Here is a 23,421-nt window from a genome sequence, read left to right as displayed (position 1 = left end):
TGTGATTGAGGACAAGATTATTTGCAGTCAAAGTTGATGAATCGATTTGGATCTCATTTTTTATTGCTACCAGTTTGGCCTGGTGTCGAGCATTGCGTGACAAGGAGCCCCCAAAAAAACACAAACGGCGAGTGATGACAATTGCGTTTATTGAGGATGCGCATAGCCAAGCACGTCTCTCCCGGGATGTTGAGGAACCTTTGTTTTGTTTCTCCGGAAACTTTTACCAAGGCTCAGCGTCTCGACACGCGGCACACAAACAAAAGTAGGCCGCCCATCGCGCCGGTCCCGAGCAGAACACAAACAAAAGAAGTGCACCCTTTGCAGAGGTCCCGAACAGATTGTACGTTGGGACATGCAGAACAAAACATACACGCAAGTAGCATTGCACCTTGACAAAATTGCAGCCTCCTCCCGACGGTGGTTAAAAAGGTAGCAAGGCACAGACAGACTCAAACGCGTTTTGATCTTCATCCAAGCAAAACGCATAATCATTAAAGCAAGCCCCGTGCAAAATAGCCACCGCCGGCGTTGCATAGACAAAGCAAATCACCTTTTGAAACTCAACTTTCAGCTTGTCCTACAAAATGAATGCTCGCGTCGGTCGCGCGCGCATTTTTGTGTGTGGTCTTTGTTATGGACGTGTGGGAAAAGTGTGTGTGTGTGTTACGTGTGTGTGCACTGTGTTAGTGCGCTTATTTCAGTGGGTGTGTTTGTGAGCGTCTTGCAGGCGGCCATTTTGTTTATTCAGCTGCGTTTCCGAGCTCATTGTCGAAGTGTCTTCTCTTTAAATTGGCTCTTTGTTCATCTTCGTCAACTTTCGCCTTCCTCTCGTTCATCTCGGTCCCGCACCGGTTGTTCTCACGGACGGACCCGGATGCTCGGCGGCCCGGTCTGGATGGGAGACAGAAAGAAGAATCCAATATGTTTTACGGGCTGTGAGGCAAATTGTGAACAACGAGCGAGTCCAAAAAACACGAAACAGAAAATCTGCTGCCTGCGAGCTGTGGAAACTAGCGTGACCTGGTTGCTACTTTCTTGAGCTTGCGGGTGGCATTTTGCATTGTGTGATAGCATGAAGCTTGTGGAGCTCAACCTTCTCTTTGCTGCTGCTGCTTGCGTGTGTGTGATTTCCGCTCTTTTGTGTGAAACCTTCTGAGCATCAGTGGGCGATGAAACATGAGCGCACTTGTGTACATGCACACTCTCACGTGCGCACACGCTTAAGGGCGTTTTGCTGTCTGGGTCACAGCGCATCCTGAGCCACATTCACCATTGCTTTAATTGAGCCTGTGTGTGCGTGAACAGGTGGGTAAGACCCGATGGGGGTCGGCAGCACATTTATGCATCACAGATATCGCGTGCACGTGTTTGTGTGGTTTGTCATAACAGCGTCGTCCTCCAGTGTGTGTGTGTGTGTGTGTGTGTGTATGTGTGTGTGCGCGCGTGTGCGTGCGTGTGCGGCGACAACAACCTGCAGCTGTTGGGCTGTCAGAGCGGGACTCGAATGCCCTGCCCTGAGGGGGTGCGTGCGTGTGCGCCTGCGCATGTCATACAGGGCACGGAGGTTTGCTTGGCCCCAGAGGCACCCAGAGGCCAGCCGCACACGCATGCGCACGCACATTCACAACTCTGGTCTTTGTTCTTTGCTTTCTGCTATATACCCCGCCTCCTGCTTCACATAGACAAGCGTTATCCAAGACGGACGGATCGGCGGCATCGTTTGCAACCTACTCGGATCGGCCGATCCATGACTTGGCTCCGCCCCCGTGTGGCTTGATTGAAAGCACTCGCCTGCCAGAGACGTTTGACGTCTTTCAAACCATGCCACTGTTACTCGAGCCGTTCCGCTGAATCTTTGCCAAATATGGGGCACTGATCAGCTTGATTGTTTTGCTTTTTGTGTGGCAAATCGGCAAATAAAAGGCAACAGCGCACCAGTTTGGGGAGGGGCTCATTGCTATGCGAGCGGACAAAGAGGCAAAAGTGGCTAAAGTGCGGCGCTAGCAAGGCTGCGCGCCGATTTGCATGAGGAAATAGAAAAACGAGCGAGAACAAAATGCTAATTCAAGGCTGATGAATCCTAATCAAATGCGACTGATGGTAATTATGCTGATGTTGTTCCCTGGACCTGAAAGTGAGCCGTCTGCAAATCCCACCTTGCATTAACACCTCGGAGGGACTGGGGGGGTGGGGGGTTTGTAGAGGAAGCATACGCAATCTAAATTGAGCTTGAATAAAAGTCACAGAGAACACGGTCGACTTTGCACAAAATCTGCGTACGTTCATTGAATTGCTCGGGGATGGGGGGGGGGGGCAAAAATAAATCCCAATATGCTGTTAATACTTTTCCATGAAACAGGGAAAATGCTTCCCATCTTCTTGCATTCCAGCCTCGCCCCTCCCCACCTCCACCTTTCGACACGCAGTGACAATCAAAGAAGGTGTGAAGGGTGCAGGAGGAGAGCCGGTGTGTGGATCACACGGTCGGTTGAGCTCAGATTAACGCGACAAAGCAGATTTGCAAGCATGGGATCTTTGTCCAACCGACCTGGTTCTTGTTGCCTACGAGCGGTGCGCTCTTCTTCACGTCCAGCCGCCTCCTTGCCCCCGCCAGCCTGTCTTGGGGCCGCTCGGTGCCGCCGCGGGTGTAGGCCTTCCCCCGCCTCCCCGCTGCCCTATCAGCCTCTTTGATCGGCCTGCGGTTAATTTTGGGATTAATTTGCGCGGTGGCGGCGGGGGTGGGCGGCTCTTTTGAAGGATTTGTCGTGGAGTCGCTGTCACTTATCTTGGTCATTACGGCGCCAATATTGGATTGAAGCCTTTTAGTATCTGCCAGACACTGGGCCGGCGAGGAGTCTATCGGGGCGACACACGCCACAGGATTTAGATAAGGCGGCGCCTCACTACGAGGCGCCTCCGACACACGGCGGCCCGCGAGGCGCCGGGCCCCCTCCGGCCTGGCTTCACCCGGGACGGCCTCCTTGGCGTCTCGGACATCTGCCTCCTCTGGAAAGCCTCCATGCGGATGCGATTTGCCGGGCAGCGAGCCCCGCTGGAGCTTTGACAAGGAGCAGTGAGAAGGCTCCGGTTGGGCCAAGACCCCACTCTGGCTCTCCTCGGGCGAGTGTTTGGGGATCTGCCGTTTGCAGCCAAGGGGCGGAGCGGATGTGACGCTTTGGACCTCCTGGGGGCATGGGAGCCGCGCCTCCCTCTCCGGGAAGGCCCTCGCTTTGTCGGTGCGCGGCAAGCTGTAGCAGAGCGGCGGACCCAGGTAGGCCTCCTCTGTGCAGGCCGGGACGAGCGTTTCCTCACCCGGGTGAGAGGGGGCGGGGCTGGTGGCGCCGGAGGGGACAAGGTAAGGCGCAGGCATGGTGGCGGCTCCGTCCTCGGCGCACCGAGTGAGTTCACCGCAGTCGCTGTCGTGGGACGAGAGCGACAGGTAGGCGTAGAAGTCGCCTTTGCGCAAGCGCAAGGGCCGATGGGAATGTTGCGGCACCTGCAGCCGGCACACAAGGATGCAAAGGTCACGACAAGTGACACACAGCCATCTCAATTGTGGGCAAATCAATTAAACAAACAACAAAAAAGGCGGCGAGCAGAATTGCTTCATTATTCATGGATTGATCATGTTCTATTTCAACATTTTTTGAGTCATGATGATTTTCTAGTGTTATTGTGTATTTTATAACTCAGAATTTGTAATTATTGATATATTCGGTCCTTGATTTATGATTTGATAGAGTTTGTATTTTATGTGTGCGTTACCTTTTCTCTGATGTGCTGGAAGGAGGCGGGGCTTAGTTCGGCGTCGGACTTTCCGATGGTCTGCGTTAGCTCTTGTCCAGGAATCTCTTTGCGCTGGCAGGCCTCAGAAGTCAAGTCCAAGATTTCCATGACAAAGTTGCGCGCGGCCTCCTCGGAGGAGGGTGGGGAGGGTGAGGAGGGCAAGGAGAGCAGGGAGGGCCAGCAGCACGATGGAGTGTGGGAGTTTTTGCTGGGGTGGCAGGAATGCTTGTCCTGGAGTTTGCTCCTGCTCTCTTCCGTCACCAGCGAGGAGAACTTGAACTTCTCCTGGATGGTGATGGCCTTCCTGTCGGGGGAGAAGGAGACGCTATGGCAGGGTAACTCTCCCATAAGCTGTCCTTCGAAGGAGGAGGCGCCAGCGGGCGGCAGATACTCGCAGGTTGGTGAAGAAGGAAGCAGCTCAAGATCCTTTTCGGCTGCTGAGAAGGTAAAGGAGTCTCCGACGAGTTGGAGAGCTACTCCTCTCGAGGCGTGAGACTCTGCTCGCACATTGAGAGGCTCACCTCTCTTGGTGAAAACAGCAGACTCTTCTCGCAGGAGCTCGTCATCTGCATCTTTACCTTCCAAGGCGCCGTTCTCCACGTTGCCGTTCTCCATGTTGCCGTTCTCCACATCATCCGCAAACTGGCTCATGAAGCGCCTCCGGTTCGCCTCCTCTTGGTGGTCTCGCTTGGTAGAGTTCAGGGGGTGTCCTTGCTCAGGGTTGCTCCCACACTGGAGTTCATCCCATAGTCCAAGTTCTGTCTTTGAGGCGGGAGGAGGTCGCCTGCATGCCTGGAGCTCCTTCTTCATGTCATCCAAGCCCAACACGTAGGCCTCCTCGGCGGCCAACTCGTCATCCCGGTCTTCGTCCTCAAACGAGGCGAGCATCAGCCTCTCCTCCTCCTCCTCCTCTAGGACTTCCATCTCCTCCTCGGTGAGGGTGGAGGAGGACAGGAGATCGCCGTCATTCTCGTCGTCGGAGCAGGAGACATTGACCACCATGCTCAGACTAACAGCGTCAACCTCCTCTCGGTGGCCGCTCCTCCCGTAGTTCTGCTTGCTGGCCCCGTCCAGAAGGAGGCTCCTGCGCTTGGGGAGCACGGTGAGCGAGGCAGAGTTGTCATCAACGAGTGACGATAGAACCTCACGGGAACCTCGCGAGCGTTGGCCCCCCAGCCAAGGGGAGGCGAGCGTCTGGCTGCCGAGCGTCTGGCTGCCGAGCGTCTGGCTGCCGAGCGTCTGGCTGCCGAGCGTCTGGCTGCCGAGCGTCTGGCTGCCGAGCGTCTGGCTGCCGAGCGTCTGGCTGCCGAGCGTCTGGCTGCCGAGCGTCTGGCTGCCGAGCGTCTGGCTGCCGAGCGTCAGCTCCGACACGCTGCGAGTCATCTTGGTGGCTGGCGGGCTCTGAATGTTCTCCAGACGCTTCAGGAGATCCAGAGTTCTCCTGCTCAGGTCTCCCGAAGACAGCTGTCCTCGTCCTCTAATGCCAAGCCTCGGGTCTTCTGGACGATGGCGGTCCTCATCTCCGGTCCAGCGTGGGGCAAGGCTGCTGTGGCCGTCCGGGCCAGTGTCAGCCTGCAGGCCAAAGTCGGTGTGCAGGCCGACGTCGGCGTCCAGGTCGGCGTCGGCATCCAGGCGGGTGTGGCCGTCCAGGCTGCGGCCAAGGCCAAACAGGCCACTCTCCAGGGAGGCGCTGCGATGGAGGTGCTCTTTGGAGGGGAACAGTTCACGGCCCGGCAACAGGAGGGACTCCAGAGAAGAGCCTGGAGACCAGAGGGGACTGGCGCTTGGCTGGTGGGGCCCGGCGACTTGGTCCAAACAGGGAAACCCGGTTGCACTTGGCTCCAAGCCATCCAGCTCCTCACCATCTCCTTTCTTGAGCTCGGCTTCTTCTTGCGCAGCTCGTTGGGCTCTCTGCTCCTCTCGGTGCAGCATGGCTGCGGTGGGCGCGTCCACACTCTCTTTTTCAAGCAGTCGGCGACACGGTACGGTCTCGACGTCTCCGGTGTCGCTAACAATGCCGCTTTCGCTGCCAGACAAACGGCCGTCGTTGGCCCCTTCCCTCTCAGGTCTCCTCTCGCCACCTTGCTCGCCCAGGAGGTCTGGCTCACCCAGCGTCCGTCTGCCCAGGAGGGACTCCATGGACGAGAAGGTGGAGTCCTTGCTCGGGCTCCTGTGAAACGTGTTTTGCTTCCTCTCTGTCTCTTCCGGAAGCCTTTCCCACTCCACCGTGTGAAGGCCGTACACCGGGTAGACCACTATTTGAGGAGGGACATTTGTCGTCACGCCGGCCTCCTTGTGCGTCAGTTCGGGAGATTCCGCCACAGCCAGATCGGTCTCGTCCCATTCCCACGAGTCGTCGGGAGCCGAGGCTGCCGGGGGAGGAGCCCGGTGGGGAGGAGATTGGTGGGGAGAAGCTCGCTGGGGAGGAACTTGGACGGGATTCGATGGACCTGTTTCCACAGAGTTCCTTGGGACCTGAAGACGAGACAAAAGAATACGGTTTCCAATTCAGATGAGGACAAAGACAAAAGGATTTGGTGTCCAATTCAGACGAGAAAATTTTGAAGTGACGCAACATTGCTGGACGAGGTCACCTCATTATAATTGTATCATTAGGAATGCAATCGAAAACGTGAGACTCACTCCAGACGTAAATATTTGTCTTCACATTTGTTTTCATGAAATAACTGATTTAACGGCATACGAGAATTTGTTATTGTTTCAGTTTCAAATCTAGCCTTTTAATTTGCTTCATTAACTTCTATCAACTATAAATCGTACAAATAAATCAACGTGTTATTTTACTATTAAAACTAATACAATTGATGCAACAGTTAAATATAAACAATTATATTTTTATGATTCAAATAAATACTTTTCAAATATGCTGCACAAGTGTCCAATTTATTCAATAAAGTAATTGCTTGATAATTACACGAATTAAAATAATATCATTAAAGCACGAAGATGATTGAGTGTTTGCTGCCCAGCACAAAGAAGACCAAAGCGCTCCTCCGAGTCAAGACAAAGATTCCAGTGTGGAACAAAGCCATGAATAATTCAGAGTGGACGTAAACACGCAACCAAAAATCTTCAGCGGCGGCAAAATGTGCTTAGACGCCGGAATTGTTCACTTGCACGGACATAATTATACAAATTGCTCCTCATCTTGTTAATATGAAGATGTGTGTGTGGGTGGGGTGAGCACATTAGTCATTCATAGCCTATTAATCTCCTAAAGCCGCCAGTGTGTAGTTGACTTGTGTATTTTAGATAAGGCTAACGCAAGCGCAAGGAGCGGGGCCTGCAGCCCCTCATCCAATCAAACAACCAAAAAAAGCGTCTCTGACTGATTTCACGTCTGTCCTTCCTCTGCAGTTTGAGTCGAGCATCACCACGAGCGTCTTGTGCAAGTTGCAGGTGGCTAACGGCGCAATTCAGAGTCCAAAGTTTTGCATGGAAATCTGTCGCTGAAGTTGCTCCCTTTGCTCGAACGATGACAGGAGGAGGGAGCGGCAACGAGGGAGCAAAGGGACGCGCACCAGACCAAAATGAGGCGGTTCTCCTCCTCGCGCTCTTTTTTTGGAGGACAAAGTGTTTGCATTGGCTTGCCGCCGAGCGCTCCTGTTTGTTAGCTTAGCCCTGTTCTTGCTAGCTCACTGTCGTTATTCATCGTCTGCAATGCCAAAGCGCTGAGCGAGGTCGCCAAATTGATTCCGAAGCTAAAGGCTTGTCACGTTTTTTTCAGGAGTCACACCAATCCTGGCCTCGGCGAGGTCATGGTGTCCCCACCCACGTATTTGTCATCCCCATTTGTCTTCGGCCGTGCCGAGCGTTTAGCGAGGCCATGTTCCAATTTGAAAGCTTCTTGCTCTTGGAAAAGCCTTTGGACGCATCTAGAAGAACGGAAAAGCTCCGGCGTATGCGGCGTTCTTAGTACCATGCGCAGCTCTCCTGTCGTGCGTGGCGTTCTTACTATGCACAACTCTCCCGGCGTGCGCGACTCTCCCGGCAGCTCCCTCTTGAGTCTGTTGTGCCAGTGCAGCGTGTGCATGAGCACGGCCTCCCACCTCCGCTCCAGGTTGATGGACAGCAGCTGCAGGGCCTGGCGCCGCCGCTCCGCCTCTGCCTCAAGCCCCGGCTGCACTCCAACCCAGCAACAACCAATCAAAGAGATGCAAAGGAGCAAGCTCCCATCTGACGTCGGAGGTACCCACCTGGTCCTGCCGGAGGAGCTTCTGGCAAAGCTTCAGAAGCCGTGAGACGCCGCATCGCCGAGCCCGCACGTCCCAACACAAACTCTGCAGGAGAGGAGAGACAGCCTATTTCAAAAAGACAACAAGCCATCCGCCCCCCGCCGTCGGCTCTGAAGAGGTTTAGCGTCGTTGCCATCGGTCCCGTTAGTATTAACGGATGACGTCAGCGTTAGTGCGTCAAAAGCGGCGAGGGTGCAAAACGCCGCCGCTTCGTCGCCACACTCGGCCCCAAAAACTCTTTCTTCACAGGTCGTAGGTCGACCTTCTGACCACGTGGTGCAGGGACAACAACCTCGTGCTGAACATCAGCAAGACCAAGGAGATTGTTGTTGATTTCCGGAAGTGTCACACCCAACACCTGCCACTGACCATCGACGGTGCTGTGGTGGAGAGAGTGAGCAGCACCAGATTCCTGGGGGTGCACATCAGTGAATACCTCTCCTGGACCACCAACACTGCATCACTGGCGATGAAAGCTCAGCGCCGCCTGTACTTCCTGCGGAAACTCAGGCGAGCAAGTGCTCCACCAGCCTTCATGACCACATTCTACCGTGGCACTATTGAGAGCATCCTCTCCAGTTGTATCGCTGTATGGGGTGGAAGCTGCACTGAATGAAGGCCCTGCAGCGTATAGTGAACACAGCTGGAAGAATTATTATTCACTCCCGTCCCTGAAGGACATTTACACCTCCCATCTCACCTGCAAGGCGACCACAGTTGTGAGGGATGTGAGTCACCCTGCTCACACTTTGTTTGATCTACTGCCCTCTGGGAAGAGGTACAGAAGCCTGCCCTCCCGCACCACCAGACTCACCAACAGCTTCATACTCCAGCCTGTTAGGATCCTGAACTCTCTCCCCCCTCCACCCTCGGCTGCATAACGTCCTGGCCTTTTGGGCCACGTTGGCTGCCTTGCACTACTCCTCCTGTACTTTTGCGCAATATACTGACTGTCTGCTGTATGCACAATTGCTCCATTTCAACCATGCTCTTATTTATTTATTTATTATCTATTTATTGCTCTTATTTGTTCATTGTACGTGCCTTCTTGTTTTTACGTTTTGAATTGTTTACTATAATATATAGTATATATATATATATATATAATATATACATATACATATATCCATCCATCCTCTGAACCGCTTAGTCCCCACGGGGGTCGCGGGCACGCTGGAGGCGCAGTAGTCGGGGGACAGCCAATCGCAGGGCACACAGAGACAAACAACCATCCGCACTCGCACTCATACCTAGGGACAATTTGGAGTCTTCAATCGGCTTACCAAGCATGTTTTTGGGATGTGGGAGGAAACCGGAGCGCCCGGAGAAAACCCTCGCGGGCCCGGGGAGAACATGCAAACTCCACACAGGGAGGGCCGGAGGTGGAATCGAACCCGCACCCTCCTAACTGAGAGGCGGACGTGCTACCCAGTGCGCCACCGAGCCGCATATACATACATACATACATACATATACATACATACATATACATACATACATACTAGAGATGCACCGATCCGACTTTTTCAGTTCCGATACCGATACCGATGCCGTGGCTTTGCGTATCGGTCGATACCCGATACCGATCCGATATTATGGTTGACTTAACAAGCTACATAACTCTACATGTGGAACAGAAAAGACCAAAGGCAATGGCATCAGGCAGACTACACAGTTCTTTGCTCTAAATTAGGGGTGTCCAAACTAACGGTCCAGTTTTTATTGGCCCGCAGCAAATTCTGAAAACATAATTGAATATGGCCCGCACAAGAAGCTTGAGCTCAGCTTCTCAGTTTCCACACTAGATGGAGCCCGCCACACAAAGCGTTTGACGTCCCATTAACACCCCCCCGGAAGAGAAGCGAACACGCAGCGTTTGACATCCGATTAGACTAACCCCCCACCCACCCCCCCATTCGGGAGAGAAGCGAACGCGCAGCCTTTGACGTCCCATTAGCAACCCGAAGAGAAGCGAACGCGCAGGGTTTGACGTCCGCTTAGCAACCCGGGGAAGAGAAGCGAACGTTCGCTCCATGTTTGCGTTTGTTTAGAAAACTCTCGTGGCATGCGGCACACGTGCTGCTGACGTATGACGTAGCCCGCGTCCCAATAGATTAAGGAAAGTATCGGCTCACAGATCGGCTGCATTTTCCGATACCCGATCCATCTATTTTGTTGATATCGGGGCCGATATCCGATCCAGATATCGGATTGGTGCATCTCTAATACATACATATACATACATACATATACATACATATACATATACACAGGGAGCACAAATCTCGCCGCACATTTAAAGAAAAATTACGACATCAAAGTTCCGCGTTAAAATAAGCACTTTGTATACTACAATACTCTTGTAATTTCCTAAATAAAGAGTTTGCAGTACCTTGTTGATTTTGCGTATGAATTGTTATAAATCAGGATATTGTTCTATATTTTTTATTTAAAAAATATATATATATCAACGCGTCGAGTTTTTTCTTTAAATGTGCGGCGAGATTTGTGCTCCCTGAATATTTGATCAGGATTTACAAACTGCACGTATCTTGCCCGTTGAGCCATTTTTCCTTTGGAATCCAAAGTGCTTCCAAACAAATTACTTGAAGCCTAAAGGGGAGCAAATTTCCTTGTCTTTTTGGACACTAGCCATAGCACCAGCCCAGTAATCCAACAATGAACTGGATTTCAAAATAAAGTCGCGTCTAATGTCCGAGGTCAAACATGGCGATATAAATCGATGTTTATGTTTAGCATCGATGCCAATAAATCGTAGAGCACTATATCGATTACCGTTTTTTTCCGTGTATAGTGCGCCCCCATGTATAATACGCACCCTAAAAATGGCATGCTGATGCTGGAAAAAAGCCTGTACCCATGTATAATACGCACCCAATTTTTATGAATTTTTTTTTATGACACTTTTTTTTTTTTTTTTTTTAAGTCCCAATGATCGTCACACACGCAGGGAGGCAATGGGTCCCATTTTTATAGTCTTTGGTATGGTCTTAACTAGGCTGGAGGTAATTTTTTTTGTTGGCGTTGATTTCTCCGACTGCTCATAAACGCACCACCGCGCTCCGTGCGCGCACGGGAAAGAGGCGTGCGGACGTGAAAAAGGCGGCTCTGTATGGGAGAGACGTTGAAGAGGAACAAAAACACCCTTGGAAACCAAAACTTGGTTATTTCAAGTTTCATTTCGAGGGACATTTGTCACGTCTCGTCCCCAGTTTTGCTATGTGTCTAGGTTGCCATAGTTTCTGTTCGCGTCGCCCCTCTCTTCCTGTGTCACCTCAATCAATGTAACGTGTTTTGTATTTAAGTCCTGTCTGCCCCTCGCTCACCGTCGGATCATTGCATGTGTTACTGTCATGATGTCTGTTTGCTTTCTGTTCCTGTCTTTGGTAATGTCACCTTGTCTTTTTGTTCCACGACTTTGTCGGTCAGTCCTGTTGTTGGTTTTGTTTTCTAAAAAAAAAAATAAATAAATAAAAAAATAAAAATAAAAAAAAAATAAAAATTTTTGTACCCATGTATAATGCGCACCCCAGATTTTAGGACAATAAATTCGTTAAATTTTGCGCACTATACACGGAAAAAAACGGTAATCGATGTGTATCGATGAATCGTTACACCCCTAATGAATAACATTTTCCATCGCTTCAGCGCCTGCAGGTCAGATTTATGAAATATGTTTATCTAATGAGGCGAAATCACATCCAACGGCAAACATTCTGACCAAATACATCATCTTGAAGAATACATTTAAATAAAGTAATAAAGAAATCAATAGTATTGTTGGTTTCCCTTTTTTGCTAGTGCATCATAGTCTGGAGTAAAATTTGTTGTGGTAATTCTTAGGATAGAGCCGAGGTGTCGGTCCGTTAACCTAGATCTGTGACGGGCTTTGTTGACGTTCATGTGGCTGAACGTCTTCTCACACAAGTAGGTTGAGCCAAATTGTCCACTCTTTTTTAACATTCGGCACTCAGTGTCCCCCTTTATTTTCTTCGGGCAACTCATTTTAATGGAAGGATTCCAGGGGAAGGTTTCTGGGTGGCATTAGCGTAAAACTGTATCTGACAACTCAGTGCGTGAATTACGAGAATATTGACGTCACAGCCTACACTCAAAATTCGGCACTGATAGATGAAATTACTACGTACTACTGAGTACGCACACGCACTTGTGAGTGTGCACCGAGCTTTCTGACACGGCTCCCAGGAGTAAATGCGCGGGCGGGCACTTCCCTATCTACTGGGGAAACATAGTAATTGCAGGGAAAATGACCCCAAAAAAAAAAATAATACAATTTATTCAGGTTTGGCGGGCCGGATTAAACGGCCCCGTGGGCCAGATGTTTGCCCATGTCTGGGTTAGACACATTGGACAATGATGGTTACTTAAAGTTACTTATATTGTCTTTTCACGTTACTAAAATCAGATTCTGCGGGTAAAATTGCAATAATAAGGTGACTTGACTTGGACTTGACTTGACCTATTAAGGACTTGACTTGGACTTGACTTGACCTATTTAAGGACTTGACTTGCCCAAGAAAAAAATGACTTGGGGCTTACTTGAGACTTGAAGGTTAAGACTTGAGACTCACTTGAGACTTGCACATGTGTGACTTTGTCCCATCTCTGATAATTACAGTGCAAATCCAAATTATTGTCATAATTTTTAAACAGGTTAGATACATTGGACAATGATGGTTACTTAAAGTTACTTATCTTGTCTTTTCACGTTACTAAGATCAGATTCTGCGGGTAGAATTGCAATAATGTGACTTGATTTGGACTTGACTTGACCTATTTAAGGACTTGACTTGGACTTGGCTTGACCTATTTAAGGACTTGACTTGACTTGCCCAAGAATAAAACGACTTGGGACTTGAAGGTTAAGACTTGAGACTTACTTGAGACTTGCACATGTGTGACTTGGTCCCATCTCTGATATATAGTATTTAATATGTCGTGTCACCGTGGGATAGTAGTAAACGCAATCTCGATCTCTTTGTATGTCTTGACATGTGAAGAAATTGACAATAAAGCAGACTTTGACTTTGACAATGTCGGGCACACCCAATTCATCAGGTGATACGCGACACTGAAAATTGCGACAATCTGCGCAGTGCCAAAATTGGCTTAGAAACAAACATTTCAACTTGTTTTGGCCATCGTGTTTGCGTTGGAGCACTTTTGACTCGTCTCTGCTCCCTCGCATCCTTTTTGGGATCATACTATTTGTGCTTAACGTGTTTCCTAATTTGCATGCATGTCACACTCATTTGCATACATTGATTGTGTGTGTGCGCGCGGCATCGCCAGGTGCTTGCTGCTGTTTGCCGTGTGACACCAGTTGATTAAAATCCCATTACCGTTCCTACCTTCCTCCTGCCATACGTTCTTTGCCTTTGTTCAGGCCAGCACGCGCGCACGAGGCTCAGCACGGCACTGCTGCCTTTGCCTGGCTTCATTTATTATTTATTGTTTACAAGCCTAAAGTTGGTTTGTCTTGCACAACTTTGTTGGCTGCACTACTCCTCAAGAAATGTCTATTTGATATGGCGGACTTGTTGCAGGCTAAACACGGCGCAAGTCACTTGAACTTCAAGTCAATGCGTAATGAGCACAAAAGGAGGATAAAAGGGGGACAAGCGGGACCACAGATAGCCCAAACATGGCAAGAGATCGTCAAGGACGCAGGACAGCACTAAGGAAGGAAGGGAGGTGTGAACGGAGGGAAGAAGGAAGACAGGAAGGAAATGAAGACTGGAAGTTAGGAAGGCGGGAAGCAGGGAAACAAGCGTGAAGGAGAGGCATCGCCCACCTTGAAGGTGGCCAGCTGCTGGCGAGCGTGGTGCCGGGGCCGCCGCAGGCAGGAGTTAAAGATGAGCAGCTCAGCGTGTCGCAGCCACGCCTTCAGCTCCTCGATGCTGGCCCGCAGATGCTCCGGGACATCCGAGCACAGCGACGGCGGCGGCGAGTGCATCTTATGCATGTGAAGATATGAAGACAATGGCTTCCGTCAATCGTCATGACTGGCAAATGCCGACGTCACTTTTTACGTTTCCACCATTTCAAGTGCAACTCAAAAGCAAACATTGCGTTTTCTCATCCAGGCTAAAGCTAGCGTTGATGCTGTCGACAGTTCATGTTGTGCAAGCGCAATGTTTCATCTTCCTGGAACGTCGTTTGTCCGAGCAAAGCAAAACAATTGCTTTTTGCTACGGCGCTCCCGAAATCGCAATAAACTCAAACAAACTGTTTACGTTCATTGAAAAAACCTTTTTTGTTTATGGAAAAAAGAATTCATAGAAACCAGCCTGGAAATTTCTCATGACGGGTTTGTCGCAGTGGATCAAGGAAGCAAGCAAGGAAGCAAGCAAGGAAGCAAGCAAGGAAGCAAGCAAGCAAGCAAGCAAGCAAGCAAGCAAGCAAGCAAGCAAGCAAGCAAGCAAGGAAGGAAGGAAGGAAGGAAGGAAGGAAGGAAGGAAGGAAGGAAGGAAGGAAGGAAGGAAGGTGTGCAGATAAACACGGTTGCCAATGTTTGTTTAGCCGCGTTTGCTCCGAATGGTGTCTCGCTCACGCCACTCATCCGCGTCGATTAATTCCAGCGTGCACAGCTGGCGCCGTCTCATCACCGTGATGAAAGACGGCGGCGGCGGCATTTTGTTCCACGGAAGAAACAAACAAAAAAGTCTCCCGTGGAGCGAGCGGATGCCGTGGCGCCAAGCACCATCTGTGCGTGTCTCATCTCCGCCATTAGCATTTGACAACGACGGCGACGCGAGCCCCAGACACAAACAAACGTCTCGCAAATGAAAGGACGCCGGCAGTCCAACGGTCGCTCTTGCGCCTCCGTGAGCAGACGCTGACTCAACGGCCCGCAATTTGGGCCTTCAGATCTCGGCTCGTCATTGTATGGCTCGCAATTGTGCGGCTACCGCCAGCGCTGCTTGCGGGGTGGGGCGTCCGCCCTCACAGGGTCTCGCCTTTGCCACATCAGACAAGAATGAGCCCTTCCCTTCCCTTCCCCTTCCCCTTCCCCTTCCCTTCCCTTCCCTTCCCTTCCCTTCCCTTCCCTTCCCTTCCCTTCCCTCCCCTTCCCCTTCCCCTTCCCCTTCCCTTCCCTTCCCTTCCCTTCCCTTCCCTTCCCTTCCCTTCTCTTCCCTTCCCTTCCCTTCCCTTCCCTTCCCTTCCCTTCCCTTCCCTTCCCTTCCCTTCCCTTCCCTTCCGCATTCTGCCTTTCCTCGGGTTCTTTTTTCCTCCTCACTTTCTATTTTCTTCCTCAACTTCCTCTTTGCCTCCTTCCTTATCTTTGTCTCCATCCTTCCATCTTTTCTTTGCCTTGTTGCATGTTGTGCGGAATGTCCGATGTTGAGCCAGGAACAACAAAGATGTGAAGTATAGAGTTGGTTCTTTATTGGCAAGATCTTGGGTTGTTTAATGGCGGCCAATGCACGAGGCACGGCAACAGATGAAACAACAGCTTCCTTCTCCAGGTCAGCTTCTTTTATACTGCCCGGAAAGGCGGGAACTTGTCACGTGACCATTTGGTACCTGAGTGTGGGGGGTGTTAGGGTTGATAGATTAGTTTGATCCTATTATTATGTTGGAATGTAACCCGTAATAATTAACCTAGCTTGTCCTGTCTTAATAATGTAATAGAACAAAGTGCTAAGATCCTTTGAACTGATTGACCAGCTGCAGAGGACACAATCAAAGTTGTTCTGTTTACTCAACATCGTAAAACAACCCCTGCTATGATTTGATCAGAGGCCAGGGGTTTCACCCCCATCCTGTCCACTCACACCCCCACCCTGTTTCTCTCAATAAAAATGCTCTTGCAAGAGGCCTGAGTCAGACCACATTCGATCATCGCTGTATGCACAGCGACGAATGACTCTCCACTTGCAAGATTTTAAAAGGGCATACTGTCTCCCGTGTGGTTCTTGCAAAATAAGGTAGAGTGAGAACCACTCTAACAGGGGGCGTCACCCATGTGTGTGCGTGTGTGTGTGCGTTCATGCAGTCCCCTTCGTTCATGCAGTTATCAATCACAATCAGGACTGCAGAAAAGATCATTGGAATCAACCTCCCATGTATCCAAGACTTGTACCTGTCCAGGACCAGGAAACGTGCAAGGAACATCTCTACAGACCCTTCTCACCCAGGTTGCAGTCTGTTTGAACTACTCCCCTCCGGACGGCGTTATAGAGCTCGGTACGCCAAAACCAGCAGACACAGAGACAGCTTCTTCCCCCAGGCTGTTGCTCTGATGAACTCACACCACTCTTAGAGTTTCAGAGTCATTACTGTGCAATAACATCCTGCTCTCCACACCTTTTTTGAATTTGTCTACACTGTTTGTACTATGTGTCCTCTCTGCATCCATTGCAGCCTGGTCATCCTGGAAGAGGGACCTTCCCATCTGTGGTCCCTTCTCAAGGTTTCTCATTTTCCCTAGCTGGAGTTTTGAGTTTTTCTTTGCCCTTTTGGGAGTTTAAGATCAGGGGATGTTTGAGAATATGTGCCATTTTTTACATGTCCTGAGTGTTGTTAGTCACCTAAATGTTGAACAGAGGGTGTGATTTACCGAAGTCAAATTCCTTGTTTGGCACGCTCAAACATGGCGAATAAAAACTCTTGAATCTTGAATCTTATGTGTTGTATTCGAGTTCTGATTGAGCAGTTATATTTATATAAACTAATAAAAAGAATTGTACAGATATGAGCATCAAAACGCACATGAGATTGTCTAACCTAACAGAACATGTACACATTGCTGTTGCTCTCTCTTTAGCCTCCTCATTTTCGCTCCCAAAACATACTTCCCCCGTTGCATCTTTCTATTCTTGCCGCCAGCTGCTCTTTGCCGTCCGTGTTGTTTTGCACGGGTATCAGACAAAGATAACACAAGCAAAACCTAAAATGCCGTTTGAAAACGCTGATGAGATTGATGAAGGGAAAGACAACGCTAGCTGCTGCCTCCTGTGCGTGTGAGAAGGTCCCTTACCCCTTAAATTCCAAATTAATTGTGTGACATTTACATTTGCTGGATCATCTTACACATCAAAGTGGGCAAACACCGCCTAAAGAAGAAGAAGGGGAAAAAACAAACTCCTCTTTTTTTTCCCCACAATGCACTCGGGGATTCGGAAGATACCTTGCCTTTTTCTTTTCGGGCCCTTTACTCGATTAAACTCAGGCAAGATTTGTGGGAGCATTCAAGAACCACAACGTCGCTGGTGTCGACAACACGCACGCAGTGCCCCACTGGATGAAGTGCCTCGGTGCAAGCTCACAATTAACAGTAGTGTCGAACTCTGCCAAGAAACACACACACTTGAAAATAAGGTTTTGTTAGGCCCCGGTGTTGCTATGGTTACGAGGTCGAGATCCCCCAGCATTTGAGGGGAACAGGGAGGTTCTTTAACGGTCACACGGAGGTAACGCACACGCACAAAGCTCTTCTAAAGCATCCCGGAAGACGCACGCACACTTCGAGTGAGCCACACAAACATCGATCTTGTTGGACATCAAAACTGTCCAAATCCATCCATCGCGCCGCCATTCATCCATGACGAAACAAACGACTAATTTCATGATGAAAAAATGGAATCAAGTTTAGTACGTTTTGGTTCGTGAAAAGAAGCAACTCAAAGCTACACTGCTACGTCACCGGCGCTACGTCACCTCGACAATGGCACCGGCAGTGAAAGATGAGCGAAGCTGATCAAGAAGCGAGAATCTTAATAAGGCACGGCGACGTTTGTCGGCCGCTGCCAAGACTTGCGACAAGACGGCGACCTTGCACCCGGTCGAGAGGACCATCAATATTTCAGCGGAGATGGAGAAGCAGACGTAGAACAACGGGCGGCGGCAGCAGCGGCGATCCCTCTCTCATGGAAAATTGATGCGTGGCATGAATATTCATACGCGGATGAATATTTGAGCTGGCCGGCCTCCTTTGGAGGAATTAGCTTCATCTTTACACTTATCAATAATTTGCAGGCCAGTTGAGTGTGTTGGACCATGTCATGTCAAAGTTGGAGATGCGACAAGAAAGAATCTCAAACAAAATTGTGAAATACAGGTGTGTGTGTGTCTTTTTAGTGCGTCTCTCTCGTATGCATTCATTTTGCTGCATGCGTGTGCAGTACATCTCTTGTGTTCATTTGTTTTGTGATGGTCTTTCAGTTTTTTTAAGAGTGTGTATTTGTGAATCTTTTCATTTGTGAGGATTCTTTTTTGTGTTTTTATGTTTTGCTAATTGTGTGTGCGCTTGTGCATTTGTTTTTCCACGCGTGTTTTGATGTTTGATCTTCTGTCAGCTTATCAAACCAGTCGCTGTTGGCGGGCGCCATTTTGTTGGCGGTTCATATGCTCATTTGCCAACGGCAAGGGAGGAAGGGAGGGGCAAGGGGGCGGGCGAGCGGAGGGCGGTCTTACCTGCGGCAGATGCTGCTTCGACATGGTTGGCCATGGGATGTCGCTGGCCGCGGCGTCCGTGTCCGTCAGCAGCTCCTCGTAGGTGCGCTCAAAGTCTTGCTGGCTGAAGGAGGGGAAAACACACCTGACGTGGACCGACAGGTACAAGTACCAGAGAGGAGGCGTGTGATGGCGCACTGGAATCGACTCTGAACAAAATGACAAGGGGCGGCAAGACAAGTCTTTCTCGAGAGCCGCTCAGCCTAAACGCTCTCAGATACGCGCACATCCGTCCTCTCAGAAAACCAAAAGGGTTGCAGGAGGCAAGCACGACTTCAATGGATTTAGCATGTGCGCTCGCTCCCTCACTCGTTCCCTCACCAATTTCGCTCAATCAAGCAAATACGAGGAGCGACTCACTCTGTGGCACTGGCTCACGTACCTGTCTACGTGGCACCCCCCACCGGCGGGCGAGGCATAGCGCAGGCCGGCGAGCTTTGCGGCCAACTGCCGGAGGGAGTCTGGCTGGGTGTCATAGTGACTGCAAAGCAGTTCTGCCTGAGGGGGGGACAAAGACAGAATTTGCGATCGCGACACTGTTGTTTTCTCTGTCAGATCTAAATGTTCTTGTTGAGCATGTTTAAAAAGTTTGGAGTCAAAAGCAATCAACATCTGGAACGGTATGCCAGATTAGCCTCTATGATGGAGCTACAAAGGGTGCTGCGCCGTCCGGCCTCATCCCGCATGCGAGCTGACATAAATCAGGCGTACCGTTTGCGCCAATCGCATTCGGTGGAACAAATGAGCTCTGGTACGAGCGAGCGGCTGAGTGTGAAGAGCGCGCCCAGCGCACCCGAAGCGAGCAGCGTCACGCCACGAATCCGGGCCACTCGCCGCCGCTCGCGTGTAATTGCGTACAAATTGTATGGAGATGAGGCTGGCGCGGACACGCCACCGTCGTCGGCCGTCTCATCTACTTAGCGGAAGGATCCGGAAAGGTCATCCAATCTGTGGAGGCAGTGCGCCTCAATCAGGGAGCTAATAAACAAAACGGCAGGATGCAATCATCTGCGGACATGTGGAGAGCGGCGGGAAAAAAACAACCTGTGAGCCAGCTGACTTGCTCACGGCTGCTCCCGATTGTTCTTTCTTTCTGATGACACGTGGAAGGAAGGGGACGGCCGAGAGCAGAGCGCAAGATTGCGGTGCAGTCGCTCACAACGCGGCAGAGCGGCGCTCTGCGATGTAGGCTTGCTCGCTTTTCGGGGCTTCATCTTGTTGACGTTCTACAGTTTTTGTCTTGTGGGTTCTGTATTGTTGATTGGGACAAGAGTTTTCTTCAAGCTTGTTGACCCTATATTGTTAAAACTACATAGAATTTTTGGCCCGAAAATGTTGGCCACAGATTGTTGGCCCTTGATTGTTAAAACTAGATTGTCGGCCCCAAATTGTTGGCCCGAGATTGTTAAAACTAGATTGTTGGCCCGAGATTGTTGGCCCTAGATCAGGGGTCGGGAACCTATGGCTCGCGAGCCAGATGTGGCTCTTTTGATGATTGCATATGGCTCGCAGATAAAACAAAATATTCTCACTTGTTTTAATCCATCCATCAATTTTTCACTGCGCATGTCCTGTTCAGGGCTGCAGGAGCAATTGTCCATTATTTTAATTGGAGGATACTGGCCTACGTTTGCCGTTGCTGGGTAAAACAGGTAAACGCCCCCTTTTGAATCAGTCTGAGACTGCGTCTGCTCGGTCATTAGCTCAAAGCTAACCCTTCGACGAAGAAGATGGCGAAAAGAAAAAAAGACGACAAGTATCGTACATTTCAGGACGAATGGACCGAAGAATTCGCCTTTGTGGAGAGAGCGGGTTCTGCGGTGTGTCTAATTTGCAATGACAAAATTACATCGTTGAAACGGCCGAATGTAAAGCGGCACGTGTATTGCTGTATTGACCATGTTTGGATCTACGTATGCATATGAGCAGTCATTCTGACATCTTAAAAACATCAAGTCCAACCTACGATCACGTTTAACGGATGAAAGCCTCAACGCTTGCATGAAGCTTAACCTCACCAAGTACAAACCCGACTACAAAGACATCAGCAAATCCATGCAGCACCAGAAGTCGCATTAATGGTGTGTTATAACATTATTTAAAAGAATAAATTCAGAGGCTTATTATACTGACATTTAGTTGAATTCACTTTTAAAATATATTATATGGCTCTCACTGAAATAAATTTCCAAATTATTTGCTTTCATGGCTCTCTTAATCAAAAAGGTTCCCGACCCCTGCCCTAGATTGTTAAAGGTTGATTGTTGGCCCTAGATTTATGCTTATGTTTATTGGCCCTGGGTTGTTGCCTGTTGCTACTCCAATAGGGAGATACTCCAATAAGCAGGGATGAGAACAGCAAATGAAAAAAAACACTGAAAAGTAGCCAGGGTCTGGGGGCCGCAGTAAGCCATGGGCCACAGGGGCCACAGGCCCCTATTGGAGGCCGAAGGGCCGACAGCCCCCCATTGGGGGCCGCAGGGGACCAGGGGCAACGCTCCGGAGGGGGCTCAGGGGGAAAAGCTCGCTGGAAACTCCTGGATTTTGGGAGTATAGCAATCCCAAAACCATTAATTTCATCACTCAATTTCAACAGTTTAGTTAGAAAAATATTCCTGCTTGGTGGGCTACCAAGGTGAATATAATACAAGCCTCGGTTTTTGAACACAATCCATTCCAGAAGGCGGTTCGAGAAGCTAATTGGTCGAATTCCGAATCTATTTTCCCGTTACATATAATGGAAAAGTGTTACCGTTTTTTTCCGTGTATAGTGCGCCCCCATGTATAATACGCACCCTAAAATTGGCATGCTGATGCTGGAAAAAAGCCTGTACCCATGTATAATACGCACCCAATTTTTATGAATTTTTTTTTATGAATTTTTTTTTTTTTTTTTTTAAGTCCCAATGATCGTCACACACGTAGGGAGGCATCGGGTCCCATTTTTATAGTCTTTGGTATGGTCTTAACTAGGCTGGATGTAATTTTTTTTGTTGGCGTTGATTTCTCCGACTGCCCATAAACGCACCACCGCGCTCCGTGCGCGCACGGGAAAGAGGCGTGCGGACGTGAAAAAGGCGGCTCTGTATGGGAGAGACGTTGAAGAGGAATAAAAACACCCTTGGAAACCAAAACTTGGTGATTTCAAGTTTCATTTCGAGGGAAATTTGTCACGTCTCGTCCCCAGTTTTGCTATGTGTCTAGGTTGCCATAGTTTCTGTTCGCGTCGCCCCTCTCTTCCTGTGTCACCTCAATCAATGTAACGTGTTTTGTATTTAAGTCCTGTCTGCCCCTCGCTCACCGTCGGATCATTGCATGTGTTACTGTCATGATGTCTGTTTGCTTTCTGTTCCTGTCTTTGGTAATGTCACCCTGTCTTTTTGTTCCACGACTTTGTCGGTCAGTCCTGTTGTTGGTTTTGTTTTCTAAAAAAAAAAAAAAAAAAAATTTAAAAAAAAAAATTTAAATTTTTTTTGTACCCATGTATAATGCGCACCCCAGATTTTAGGACAATAAATTCGTTAAATTTTGCGCACTATACACGGAAAAAAACGGTAATCCGTTCCAAGACTTTAAGCGTTTTTTCATTTGCGCATTTTTTGCCCGATCGCTCATCTGCAGCGCACCGCCGAACGCGCAACCGTAGCGCGTCGCCGACCGCGCAACTGCACCGCGCTGGTTGCATTATTGTGACAGAGCCGTCGCTGAAATTTAGAAAATATTTTTAAACTCCTGATGTACGTACTCTCCAAAATTTAAGTGGACCTCAGTGCGCAGGGAGCCTAATTTTGTCCGATCGCGCAACCGCAGCGTGCTTTAAGAGCGTCTTTGTGTTCCGAGTTGTAAGATGTCGCGGCTCTCGAGCCATGCCCATCTGAAGCAGTTCCGGATCCCGTCCGACTTGTCTATTTCCTTGGCACGATCCTCGTCTTTTTTCTCTAAAACCTTCGCCATGCTGGCTGAAACTTTTGCTAATTAGGCAAATGAGTAGGCAAATGATGTGACGAAAGTAGCGCCGAAATGCTGCTGAAAATAATGCGGCTGTTGCTGCAATACTCCTGCCAGCCGCCCCCCATGTAAAAACATTTTTCCAACGGATCTACACGATTCACAAAAATGATACTCCCGACGGAAAAAAACACGGAAATCCGCAGATCCGGGGAAGATTCTCATCCCTGAATAAGAGGGTGTTTTAGTCTTGATAGAGCAGAGCGGTGGGTAATGATGCAGGATCAATAACGGAAATGAGGGCACAGCGCACGCAAATACACACACACACACACACACGTGCGCGCGCTCACGTCAATACTGTAATAGTAATAGTGGAATGTGTGAATCTGTTGAATGAACGCTGCACTTTGATCTTAGACCAGGGGTGGGCAAACTACGGCCCGCGGGCCACATCCGGCCCACGGGACCGTTTAATCCGGCCCGCCAACCCTGAACAAATTGTATTATTAAACATTTTTTTTGGGTCATTTTGCCTGCAATGACTGTTTCCCCAGTAGATGGCGAAGCGCTCGCCTGCGCATTTACTACCGGAAGCCGTGTCAGAAAGCTCGGTGCACACTCACAAGTGCGTGTACGTACTCAGTAGTACGGACATGGCGCACTCTCGCTCTATTCGTATCAGTCCCGAATTTAGAGTGTGGGTTTTGACGACAGCATTCTTGTAATTCGCGCGCTGAGCTTTCAGATGCAGTTTTGCGCTAAAGCCACCCACAAACCTTCCCCTGGAATCCTTCCATTAAAATGAGTCGCCCAAGGAAAAGCAAGGTGGACACAGTGCCGAGCGTTTAAAAGAGAGTGGCCAATTTGGCTCGACGTACGCGACGTGACGTTCAGCCACATCAACATCAACCCGTCACAGATCGAG

The 23,421-nt window shown here is 49.6% G+C and overlaps 1 protein-coding gene across 1 annotated transcript in view; it reads right to left on the bottom strand.

The window, feature by feature from the left end:
• Nucleotides 1–132: 132 nt before the first annotated feature.
• akap6 (A kinase (PRKA) anchor protein 6) overlaps nucleotides 133–23,421 on the bottom strand; it is a 41,645-nt gene continuing 18,356 nt past the window's right edge. Inside the window, exons 14-21 of the mRNA XM_061301930.1 lie at nucleotides 18,928–19,043; nucleotides 18,507–18,609; nucleotides 13,882–14,043; nucleotides 8,007–8,090; nucleotides 7,766–7,930; nucleotides 3,769–6,264; nucleotides 2,552–3,499; nucleotides 133–894 (exon numbers count right to left, since the gene is read on the bottom strand). Coding sequence (XP_061157914.1) covers nucleotides 862–894; nucleotides 2,552–3,499; nucleotides 3,769–6,264; nucleotides 7,766–7,930; nucleotides 8,007–8,090; nucleotides 13,882–14,043; nucleotides 18,507–18,609; nucleotides 18,928–19,043 — 4,107 coding nt within the window. The 3' untranslated portion in view covers nucleotides 133–861. The remainder of the gene's footprint in view (nucleotides 895–2,551; nucleotides 3,500–3,768; nucleotides 6,265–7,765; nucleotides 7,931–8,006; nucleotides 8,091–13,881; nucleotides 14,044–18,506; nucleotides 18,610–18,927; nucleotides 19,044–23,421) is intronic.

This window comes from Syngnathus typhle, linkage group LG16, assembly GCF_033458585.1.
Source record: "Syngnathus typhle isolate RoL2023-S1 ecotype Sweden linkage group LG16, RoL_Styp_1.0, whole genome shotgun sequence".
Taxonomy (NCBI): Eukaryota; Metazoa; Chordata; class Actinopteri; order Syngnathiformes; family Syngnathidae; genus Syngnathus; species Syngnathus typhle.
The sequence above is the reverse complement of the archived record's forward strand: the minus strand, read 5'-3'. Positions and strand labels throughout refer to the sequence as shown.